Source organism: Musca domestica, unplaced genomic scaffold, assembly GCF_030504385.1.
Source record: "Musca domestica strain aabys unplaced genomic scaffold, Musca_domestica.polishedcontigs.V.1.1 20, whole genome shotgun sequence".
NCBI classification, from domain to species: Eukaryota; Metazoa; Arthropoda; class Insecta; order Diptera; family Muscidae; genus Musca; species Musca domestica.
In genome coordinates, this window is record NW_026712250.1 from 8,588,383 (window position 1) to 8,600,795 (window position 12,413).

General features: G+C 32.5%; 1 protein-coding gene across 1 annotated transcript in view; it reads left to right on the forward strand.

Moving 5' to 3' along the window:
* The first annotated feature begins 591 nt into the window (after nt 1-591).
* The window catches only part of LOC101895790 (uncharacterized), a 95,645-nt gene continuing 83,823 nt past the window's right edge, over nt 592-12,413 (forward strand). Inside the window, exon 1 of the mRNA XM_059122549.1 lies at nt 592-1,834. Coding sequence (XP_058978532.1) covers nt 769-1,834 — 1,066 coding nt within the window. The 5' untranslated portion in view covers nt 592-768. The remainder of the gene's footprint in view (nt 1,835-12,413) is intronic.

Sequence of the window (12,413 nt, forward strand, 5' to 3'; positions counted from 1 at the left end):
TTTTCTAAAAAATCCAGGATTATTGCCTACCTAAGTCCTTGTAGCAAATTTATTGCCTACATTTAGGCTTGAATTTATTTTAATAGCAATTTGGCTCTTGGGAAAAGTTTCTACAAAATTTCAGATTTGTTTTCTCATTAGGTCCTTGAAAAAAAATCCAGGATATTTGGTCTGTTGGTCCTTGAGAATTTTTTTTATAAAAATCCAGGATTTTGATTTTTATATTCTCACCTCTCACTTTTTGTCACCTCAGCAAATATGCCAAAATGTGGTGCCTACTTTAAGGCTTTTTTAATAGAGTTTTGGTCACAGCCAATATTTTGATTTCAGGTTTTTTTTTCTTCTTCCTTTCTCCTCCCTTATTTTATAATCCAATTAGTTTGCCATTAAATGGAGACAAACGTAATTGGAAAATTTTGTTTTCAAATATTTTTTTCTTTTATTTTTCATTTTTTTTTATTCAACAGAACTTTGTCCAATTTCTTGCCAAAAAAAAATCCACCTTCCATCCAATTATGGCCAATAAAACTAATTGCTTTCTGGTCTCTTTTGTGTCTCTTTTTCTTTTTTTTTTCAGATTTTCTCCGCCATGTGAAGTCAGGCACAAAACTAGCTGTCACAGGTTGACCACCAAAGGAACACCAGAAGAAGAAAAAGAAAAAAACCATAGAACCTTCCATGGATGAGAAAAAAATTTAAAATTTAAAAAAATCCGAAAAAAATCGGAATCCACAACGGAGTTGAACCCATGTCTTTGATACCATAAACATGGATAGCCAACAGCAGCAACAGTTTTCCTTGGTTTCAGGCCTACCACCGCCGCCACCGGCCTCATCGTCAGCCTCCTCCTCCCTGGGCCAGGCTCAAATATGCACCACCGCCATGTCAAATGCCTTGAACTCCAGCGGGGAATATGTCAATGTACCCTCCTCCTATGTGACCATTGGCATGCTACCTCAACAGGGATCGGCGGCCAATGCCAATGTATCCATGGCCTCGAACATATCAACACCAAACTCATCAACATCGACCTTTAAGACCCCTCTGCTGCCCATGCCCACCCTGGAGGATATTGAGGTGGGTCTAATGGGTTCCCAGGCCAGCGGCATGCCTCAGGGTATTCTAAAATACCCGGCAACATCATCTTCAATACCGCCACAGGGTATAGGTCCTGGGCCGCCAAATGTGATTTCCTCCAGCGGCAATCCTCCACTTTCCCACATCCCCTCCCATGGCCCGGTGACAGGACACAACATGTCAATACCACCGCCACCCAGTAATATCAGCTTGGGTCCAAATGCACCAGCTCCACCACCACCCGCCGCATCCAGCTCCAGCCTGGTGGATGCCTCCACATGTGGTACGCTGAAAAGTTCTGCCAAACTGCAAACACCCGCCACTCTCTGTACCAGCACAACAGCAACAAGCGGCCTACCCGGACCCCCAATGGGTGGCGGCGGCGGCGCGGCCATTGCCGTGTCCAGCAGCAACAACATCAACACGCCCAGCAGCAGTACAGTGCCTTTGAATCTCCACAGCACCACTGCCAACTCGAGCAAGACCAGCAGCCGTAGCAATCTTCACCAACGACCACCCGCCTCACCGAAATGCTGTTCGTGTTTTGGCAGCAGCAACAGCAGCAGTTCCATGCAAAGGGGGCGGGGCAGCTCCAACAAATCCTCCTCATCGATGTCCATGAAATCCAATGCGGGTCACACATACACGCATAAATCGAACTCCAAGGGCCACAGGCGGCACAATGTGCAGACATTCTGGTCAGCCCTGCTAACGAATTTGGGTATCTGTGCTCTCTTGCTGGCCTACACATTACTGGGTAAGTAGTGAAGACCACCCCACCCCCCGCCGAACCTCAAGGGGTCCTCAAAACAACAACAAATATAGATAAATAATGGCTTTCAAAAAAACAATGAATAACTTCACTCGCCACAAAATAAATTTCCTGAGAAAGGGGGAAGAGGGGGAAAAATAGAGAGAAATGAGAGGAGGAAGAAAAACAAAAGATATTTCCCCACACTTTTCCATTAACGGAAAATTTGTCCTTTTCTTCCTTTACCCCCCCCCCCCCCCCCCCCACCTCCCTCTTCCACAAAATTTAATTAACAACAAACAAATTGAACAAACAATAAAAAGCCATTATTTAAAGCATACTTTCAGGGTCACACACACACAATTTGAGACAACAACACTTGAAGTCTTTTCTCTCAGAAATCTTTTGGCCATTAAATAAATAATTAAAAGAGCAAGCGAATATTTCAGCAACCTGCCAAAGGCCTACTCACCTACAGTTATTTGTTTTTTATATTTGAAGCATACTTTTAGGCTGACAAACACTTAATGAAGGAATAACAAAGCGTGGAAAAGGGTTTTGTGATTGGAAAACTTTGGGGAAATTAAAGGCAAACTTTTGAATACTTTAAAATAAGTCAAGCTATTAGAAGGGTGAAAATTTAAAAGAAAATTAAAGCATACTTTTGGGAAAATATTATTTTATAGAAATTTAAGGAATACGTTGGTCGGTCTTTGGGATTGATGTGTTAAAATTCTTGATTTTGGATCTCCAGATCTATAAAAAATCTTTATTTATTGCTGCCTAGATCCTTGAAAAACTTCCCGAAAAATCAACCTTGGTCGGACTTCTGATCCTTGAGAAAATTTTCTAAAAATCCACGATTTTGGATATCCAGGTCCATAAAAAAATCCATTTTTATTTCTCTCTAGATCCCGGAAAAACTTACCTAAATATAAACCTTGGTCGGGCTTTTTGATCCTGGAGGTTCAGGTTTTGATCCTTGAGAAAATTTTCTTAAAATCCATACTTTTGGATCTCCAGGTCTATAATAAATCCTTACTTATTGCTCTCTAGATCCTTGAAAAAATTACCTAAAGAAAAATTCCTTTCTCCTTACCTTGAGAAAAATTCCTTAAAAATCCATGGTTTAGGATATCCAGTTCCATAATAAATCCATGTTTATTGCTCTCTAGATCCTTTAGAAAATTCCTTAAAAATAAACGTTGATCGGCCTTTTGATTCTTAAGGTCTAAGTTTTAGTCCTTGAAAATAAATTTTAAAATCCATGATTTAGGATCTACAAGTCCGTAATAAATCCTTATTTATTGCTCTCTAGATCTTTTTGGAAAATTCCCTAAAAATCAACGTTGGTCGGACTTTTGATCCTTGAGGTCCAGGTTTTTGTCCTTGAGGAAAATTCCTTAAAATCCACGATTTTGGATCTCCAGGTCCATAAAAAATCCATTTTTTTCCATCCTTGAAAAACTTACCTAAAAATAAACCTTGGTTGGGCTTTTGGTCCTTGAGGTCCACAATTTTGTCATGGAGAAAATTTTCTAAAAATCCACGATTTTGGATCTCCAGATCCATTTTAAAATCCATTTTTATTGCTCTCTAGATCTTTGATAAACTTCCCGAAAAATCTACCTTGATCGGCCTTTTGATCCTTAAGGTGTAGCCTTTACTCCTTAAGAAAAATTATTTAAATCCATGATTTAGGATCTCCAGGCCTACAAAAACTCCAGGTCCATAAAAACCACCATATTTAGTGTTCTATGGATCATTGGAAAACTTCCAAAAATATGCACGTTGGTCGGCCTTGATCCTTGAGTTACAGGGTTTGGTCATTGAGAAAAATTCTTAATATCTATGATTTTGGATCTCCTGATCCATAAAAAAATTCATGTTTATTTCTTCTAGAAAAAATCTACCTTGGTCGTACTTCTGATCCTTGACGTCCAGGTTTTTGTCCATGAGAAAAATTTCTCGAAATCCTTGATTTTTCATCTCCAGGTCCGTAATAAATCTATGTTTATTGCTCTCTATAGCCTTTAGAAAATTCCCTAAAAATTATCGTTGGTCGGACTTTTGATCTTTGAGGTACTGGTTTTTGTCCTTGAAAAAAAAATGTCTTAAGATTCACGATTTTGGATCTCCAGGTCCATAAAAAATCCATGTTTTTTTTTTTTTTGGGCTCTAGATCCTTGAAAACCTTACCTAAAAATAAACATTGTTTGGGCTTTTGATCCTTAAGGTCCAAGTTTTTGTCCTTGAAAATAAATTTTAAAATCCATGATTTTGGATCTCCAGGTCCATAAGAAATTCTTACTTATTGCTCTCTAGATCTTTTAGAAAATTCCCTAAAAAATTATCCTTAGTCGGACTTTTGATCCTTGAGGTCCAGAATTTCGTCCTTGAGAAAATTTTCTAAAAATCCACGATTTTAGAATTTCTCGAAATCCATGATTTTCAATCTCCAGGTTCATAAAAAATCAATTTTTATCGCTCTCTATATCCTTTGGAAAATTCCCTAAAAATCAACCTTAGTCGGACTTTTGATCCCTAAGGTCCAGAATTTTTGTCCTTGAGGAAAATTTCTCGAAATCCATGATTTTGGATCTCCTGGCCTATAAAAAATCCATGTTTATTGCTCTCTAAATCTTCTAGAAAATTCCTTAAAAATCAACCTCGGTCGGCCTTTTGATACTTTAGATCCAGGTTTTTGTCATTGAGAAAATTTTCTAAAAATCCACGATTTTGGACCTCCAGGTTCATAAAAAAATCAATTTTTATCGCTCTCTATATCCTTTGGAAAATTCTCTAAAAATCAACCTTAGTCGGACTTTTGATCCTTGAGGTCCAGGTTTTGGTCCTTGAGAAAAATTCTTAAAATCCATGATTTTGGAGATCCAGGCCTATAAAAAATTCATGTTTATTGCTCTCTAGATCTTTTAGAAAATTCCCTAAAAATTAACCTTGGTCGGACTTCTGATGCTTGGGCCCAGGTTTTTGTCATTGAGAAAAATTTCTTAAAATCCATGATTTTCAATCTCCAGGCCCATAATAAATCCATGCTTATTGCTCTCTAGATCCTTTAGAAAATACCCTAAAAATCAACTTTGGTCGCGCTTTCGATCCTGGAGGTCCAGGTTTTGGTCCATGAGAAAAATTCCTTAAAAATCCAAGATTTTGGATCTCCAGGTCCATAATATATCCCTGTTTATTGCTCTCTAAATCTTCGAGAAAATCTCTTTTCCAGATTGGAAAAATTTCTAAAAATTCATTATTTTGGATCTCCAGGTCCATAAAAACATCCATTTTTATTGCTCTCTATATCCTTTAGAAAATTCTCTAAAAATCAACCTTGGTCGGACATTTGCTCCTTGAGGTCCAGGTCCTTTAAAAAATTCTCGAAATTCATGATTTTGGATCCCCAAAAAATCCATGTTTATTACTCTCTAGATCCTTCAGAAAATTCCCTAAAAATCAACCTTGGTCGGACTTTTGATCCTTGAGAAATATTCCTTAAAACATCCACCTTTGGATCTTCTGGTCCTTGAGAAAATGTATGTAGAAACATAAAGTATAATAATCCTTGAAAACTTATTCTTTAGAAACCAGGACGATTTCACCCAAAGTCCTTTAATTTTTTATCTTTTTAATAAAAAAAAAATAAAAAAATATTTCTTAAAAATCCTTGATTAGTGTTCATTAGGTCCTTGAGAACAATTACGTAAAATCTCCATGGTCCTTCAAAAAATATCTTAAAATTCCGCGTTTGGTGGTCTGTTTGTCTTTAAAAATCCTTAAAAATTCAGGATTATTGTTAACTAGGTCCTTTAAAAAAATGTCCCCTTTGGGGGTCCTTCAGAAAAATTCCTTTAAAATCCGAGATTATGCTTCTTTTGGTCCTTGATAATACTTCCTTTTAAAATATATATGTCCTTGAAAAAAATATTTAAAATCAGCTGTCGGTCCTTGAAAAAAAAAATTAAAAAATCTTCAATAAATCAACGTTAATTGGCATGTGTGTCCTTGAGAAAAATTGTCTAAGAACTCATGATTATTGATATCTTAATCCTTGAGAAAATTTTCTTAAAGGCCCAAAATTTTTAGTATAGGTCCTTAAGGAAAAATCCTTAGAAAATTCAAAAAAAAGAAAATAATTAAAATTTCTTTCCTTGGTCCCTGAGAAAAAAATCCCCAATTGCCAAAAAATCCACATTTGTTGGACTTTTGAACCTTGACACCCCCAGGTCGTCTCCAAATGTCCTGAAACTGGTCTAAAATCGTTATTTCGATAAGGCTCGTTTTGACCATATCATCTGATATGTACCCGCTGCAGCTGCAGTATGACTGAGGGTAAAAAATCATAAAAATTCCTTGAAAAATGTCCTGAAAGACATCCCTGAAAAATATCCTTGAAAAAGTGTTGTTAAAAAGAAGCCCTATAGTCCCTTGAAATAAAATTCTTCCAAAAAGCCCAAAAAACCCTTGAAAAAAATCCTTTCAAAAAGTCTAATTTCTCGGTCCTTAAAAAATTATATTTCCAGGTCCTTTAAACTATTCTTTCAAAATAATCAACATTTCTGCAATTTCGAGAACAATTTTTTCTATAGATCCTTAAGAAAAAAAATTCTTAAAAATCCAAGTTAATTGCTCTCTTGAAACAAAAATGAAATTTTCTATCCTTGGGGTTTGATCCTTGAAAATCCACGTTTGTTGGCCTTTGACAACCCTAGATCGACTCCAAATGTCCCGAAACGGGTCTAAAACCATTATTTCGATAAGGCATTTTGGCCATATCATCAGATATGTACCCTCTATCCATATGGGATAAAAGTCCCTTGAAAATGTCCTTAAAGAAACGTCATTCCTTGGTACTCATTCCTTGGACTTTTCTAAAAAAATATTCTTTCTAGTACCTTGAAAAAATATTTAAAAAATTCACGTCTCTATGAGTATTAAACTGTTAATGAGGGTGTAAACAATTTTTAAAAACATCCAAAAGAAATGTCCTTGAAGAAACCTCATTCCTTGGTCCTGAAAATTTTCTTTTTTTTAAAAAGAAATACACTTTTCTACATCCCTGTAAAAAAAATCCTTCTTTCTAGGTCCTTGAAAAATTATTTAAAAAATTCAAGTCTCTATGTTTATAAAACAGGGAATATGGATATAAGAAAAATATAAAAAAAATAGTTGAAAATGTCCTTGAATAGACCTGATTCCTTGATACTTATTTTTTTACAAAAAAAGGACTTTTCTAATTCCCAGAAATTAAAAAAAAATCCTTCTTTTTGAAAAAATATTAAAAAAAATTACGTCTCTATGACCTCTACAAAAATATCCATGTTTGGAGGCCCTCAAATTTTGTTAAAAATTTCACCTTTCTAGGTCCTTGAAATCACATTCCTCCAAGAAAAATGTCCTTTATTTTTTTTTAATCTATGGAACCCCACAAAATATCCTTAAAATATATGTTCAAGGTCCTTCAAATATTTCTACAAAAAAAACTAAATTCCTTGGAATCACATTCCTCCACAAAAAATGTCCTCTAATTTTTTTTTTAAATCCATGGTCTCTAGAACCCCAACAAATGTCCTTAAAAAAATACATTTCCAGGTCCTTTAAATATTTCCACAAAATAATTAAAATTCCTTGAAATCACATTCCTCCAAAAAAATGTCCTTGAAAAAAATTTTAAACCCATGGCCTCTGGAACCCCACAAAATATCCTTAAAAAATATGTTTCCAGGTCCTTCAAATATTTCTACAAAAAATAAAAATTCCTTGAAATCACATTCCTCCAAAAAAAATTTCCTTGAAAAAAATATTTTTTTCAATCCATGGTCTCTAGAACCCCAACAAATGTCCTTAAAAAAGGTCCTTCAAATATTTCTACAAAAAAATAAAAAAATTTCTTGAAATCACATTCATTTCCTTGAAAAATTTTTTTTTTTCAAATCCATGGTCTCTGGAACCCCACAAAATATCCTTAAAAATACGTTTCCAGGTCCTTCAAATATTTCTATAAAAAAATCAAAATTCCCTGAAATCACATTGCTCCAAAAAAATGTCCTTGAAATTTTTTTTTAAATCCATGGTCTTTGGAACCCCAAAAAATATATTCTTTAAAAATTACTTTTCCAGGTCCTTAAAATATTTCCACAAAAAAATCAACATTCCTTGAAATCACATTCCTCCAAAAAAATGTCACTGACAAAAATATGTCCTCAAAAAAAAAACATTTTATAAATCCATGGTCTCTGGAACTCCACAAAATATCCTTAAAAAATCCATTTCCAGGTCCTTCAAATATTTCTACAAAAAAATCAACATTCCTCCAAAAAAAATACCATTGAATTTTTTTTTTAAATCCATGGTCTCTGGAAACCCACAAAATATCCTTAAAATATAAGTTTCCAGTCCTTCAAATATTTCTACAAAAAATCAAAATTCCTTGAAATCACATTCCTCAAAAAAAAATGTCTTTGAAAAAAATATTTTTTTTTAAATCCATGGTCTCTGGAACCCCACAAAATATCCTTAAAAAAGTTACGTTTCTAGGTCCTTAAACTATTTCTACAAAAAAATCAAAATTCCTTGAAATCATATTCCTCCAAAAAAAAAATGTCCTCTAAAATTCTTTTTTTTTAAATCCATGGTCTCTGGAACCCCACAAAATACCCTTAAAAAAGGCGCTTCAAATATTTCTACAAAAAAATCAACATTCCCTGAAATCACATTCCTCTAAAAATTGTTTTTTTTTAATCCATGGTCTCTGGAACTCTAAAAAAATATCCTTAAAAAATACGTTTCCAGGTCCTTCAAATATTTCTACAAAAAATAAAAATTCCTTGAAATTACATTCCTTCAAAAAAAATGTCCTCTAAAAAATTTTTTAAATCCAATGTCTCTGGAACTCCACAAAATATCCTTAAAATACGTTTCCAGGTCCTTCAAATATTTCTACAAAAAAAATTAAAATTCCTTGAAATCACAATCCTTGAAATCACTCCAAAAAAATGTCCTCTAAATTTTTTTTAAATCCACGGTCTGTGGAACCCCACAAAATATCCCTAAAAAAATACGTTTCCGGGTCCTTCAAATATTTCTACAAAAAAATCAAAACTCCCTGAAATCACATTCCTCCAAAAAAATGTCCTCTAAAATTTTTTTTTAAATCCATGGTCCCTGGAACCCCAAAAAATATCCTTAAAAAAGTTACGTTTCCAGGTCCTTAAAATATTTCTACAAAAAAATTAAAATTCCTTGAAATCACATTCCTCCAAAAAAAATATGCTTGAATTTTTCAGGAACCCCACAAAATATCCTTAAAAAAAGTTTCCAGGTCCTTCAAATATTTCTACAAAAAAATCAAAATTCCCTGAAATCACATTCCTCCAAAAAAATATCCTTGAAAAAAATTTAAATCCATTGTCTCTGGAGCCCAAAAAAATATCCTTAAAAAAATTACGTTTCCTGGTCCTTAAAATATTTCTTCAAAATAATCAACGTATTCTGCTTTCTTGAGAAAAAATGCAATGTTTAATGGCTCCCTAGTCCTTTTTGTAAAACATTTTTAAAGATTTAAAAATATCTTTCCTTCTCAACACACACCTTCCCTTTTATTCCCCTTCCCCCTTTTTCCTGTCTGTGCATTTGTTATGTAATTTCTTGTAATGGGAGTTGTCTAAGTACCTTGTCTATGACCGATTTATTAGTTATGCGGACACTGCTGGTATATTCTGCCGCTTCTTCTTCTTGTTCTCCCCTATATCCTTGTTGTTATTGTTGCTGCTGTTGATAATGTCGTTTAAATTGCCTGGATCCTCCTCCTTTTTGGCCCATAATTATAATAAATATTTCAACATTAACATATCAAACACACGCACATAGAGACAGAGAGAGCAGATTTTTGCAACAAGGCTACTTATATTTACAATGTCCAACACACACACATGTCGGTGTGTGGCTGTGTGTGTATGGTTGAACATGTGTTGGTATGTAAATTATAGTTATGTTTAGTTGGCACTTTTCCTTTTCATGTTTTAAATAAATGTTGGACTTGGCAGGAGGGGCAAAAGTGGGAGAAGAGAGAGGGAGAGAGGGGGGAAGATGGAGGGGAAAGGTAGATATTGTGTGGTATTAAGATAGTCTAACACAAGATGTGTGTTAACGTTTGAATAATGGGTGTGGATATGGGCCATTCCATGCTATAGACTACTCAATATAACCGTCCTTCTCGGAAGGACAATAAGTCCTTGGAATGGGGAAATATTGCCTCCACAAAATTTCGAATTTGTCCTTGGAATCTGAAAATATTCACTCCATAAAATTTTGAAATTTTGAAATTATAACAAGGCGTGAATTTTTTTAAAAATATTTTTTCATCAATTATAGCAAGGCGTGGATTTTTTTAAAAATATTTTTTCATCAATTATAGCAAGGCGTGGATTTTTTTAAAAATATTTTTCATCAATTATAGCAAGGCGTGGATTTTTTTAAAATATTTTTCATCAATTATAGCAAGGCGTGGATTTTTTTAAAAATATTTTTTCATCAATTATAGCAAGGCTGTGGATTTTTTTAAAAATATTTTTTTCATCAATTATAGCAAGGTGTGGATTTTTTAAAAATATTGTTTCATCATTATAGCAAGGTGTGGATTTTTTTTTTAATATTTTTTCATCAATTATAGCAAGGTGTGGATTTTTTTAAAAATATTTTTTCATCAATTATAGCAAGGTGTGGATTTTTTTAAAAATATTTTTTCATCAATTACAGCAAGGCGTGGATTTTTTTAAAAATATTTTTTCATCAATTATAGCAAGGCGTGGATTTTTTTAAAAATATTTTTTCATCAATTATAGCAAGGCGTGGATTTTTTTAAAAATATTTTTTCATCAATTATAGCAAGGCGTGGATTTTTTTAAAAATATTTTTTCATCAATTATAGCAAGGCGTGGATTTTTTTAAAAATATTTTTCATCAATTATAGCAAGGCGTGGATTTTTTTAAAATATTTTTCAACAATTATAGCAAGGCGTGGATTTTTTTAAAAATATTGTTTCATCAATTATAGCAAGGCGTGGATTTTTTAAAATATTTTTTCATCAATTATAGCAAGGCGTGGATTTTTTTTTTAAATATTTTTTCATCAACTTATAGCAAGGCGTGGATTTTTTTAAAAATATTTTTTCATCAATTATACCAAGGCGTGGATTTTTTAAAAATAATTTTTTTCATCAACTATAGCAAGGCGTGGATTTTTTAAAAATATTTTTTCATCAATTATAGCAAGGCGTGGATTTTTTTTTAAAAAATATTTTTTCATCAATTATAGCAAGGCGTGGAATTTTTTAAAAATATTTTTTCATCAATTATAGCAAGGCGTGGATTTTTTTTGAAATATTTTTTCATCAATTATAGCAAGGCGGGGATTTTTTTTAAAATATTTTTTCATCAATTATAGCAAGGCGTGGATTTTTTTTTAAATATTTTTTCATCATTATAGAAGGCGTGGATTTTTTTAAAAATATTTTTTCATCAATTATAGCAGGCGTGGATTTTTTAAAAATATTTTTTCAACAATTATAGCAAGGCGTGGATTTTTTAAAAATATTTTTCATCAATTATAGCAAAGCGTGGATTTTTTTTAAAATATTGTTTCATCAATTATAGCAAAGCGTGGATTTTTTAAAAATATTTTTTCAACAATTATAGCAAGGCGTGGATTTTTTAAAAATATTTTTTGAACATCATTATAGCAAGGCGTGGATTTTTTAAAAATATTTTTTCAACAATTATAGCAAGGCGTGGATTTTTTTAAAATATTTTTTCAACAATTATAGCAAGGCGTGGATTTTTTAAAAATATTTTTTCATCAATTATAGCAAGGCGTGGATTTTTTTAAAAATATTTTTCATCAATTATAGCAGGCGTGGATTTTTTTAAAAATATTTTTTCATCAATTATAGTAAGGCGTGGATTTTTTTAAAAATATTTTTTCGTCAATTATAGCAAGGCGTGGATTTTTTAAAAATATATTTTTTCATCAATTATAGGCGTGGATTTTTTTAAAAATATTTTCATCAATTATAGCAGGCGTGGATTTTTTAAAAATATTTTTTCATCAATTATAGCAAGGCGTGGATTTTTTTAAAATATTTTTTCATCAATTATAGCAAGGCGTGGATTTTTTTAAAAATATTTTTTCAATCATTATAGCAAGGCGTGGATTTTTTTAAAAATATTTTTCATCAATTATAGCAAAGGCGTGAGGATTTTTTTAAAAATATTTTTTCATCAATTATAGCAGGCGTGGATTTTTTAAAAATATTTTTTCATCAATTATAGCAAGGCGTGGATTTTTAAAAATATTGTTTCATCAATTATAGAATGCGTAGATTTTGTAAAATATTTTTTCATCAATTATAGCAAGGGCGTGGAGTTTTTTAAAAAAATAATTTTTCATCAATTATAGCAAGGCGTGGGATTTTTTTGAAAAATATTTTTTCATCAATTATAGCAGGCGTGGATTTTTTAAAAATATTTTTTTAACAATTAAAACCAAGGCGTGGATTTTTTTAAAAATATTTTT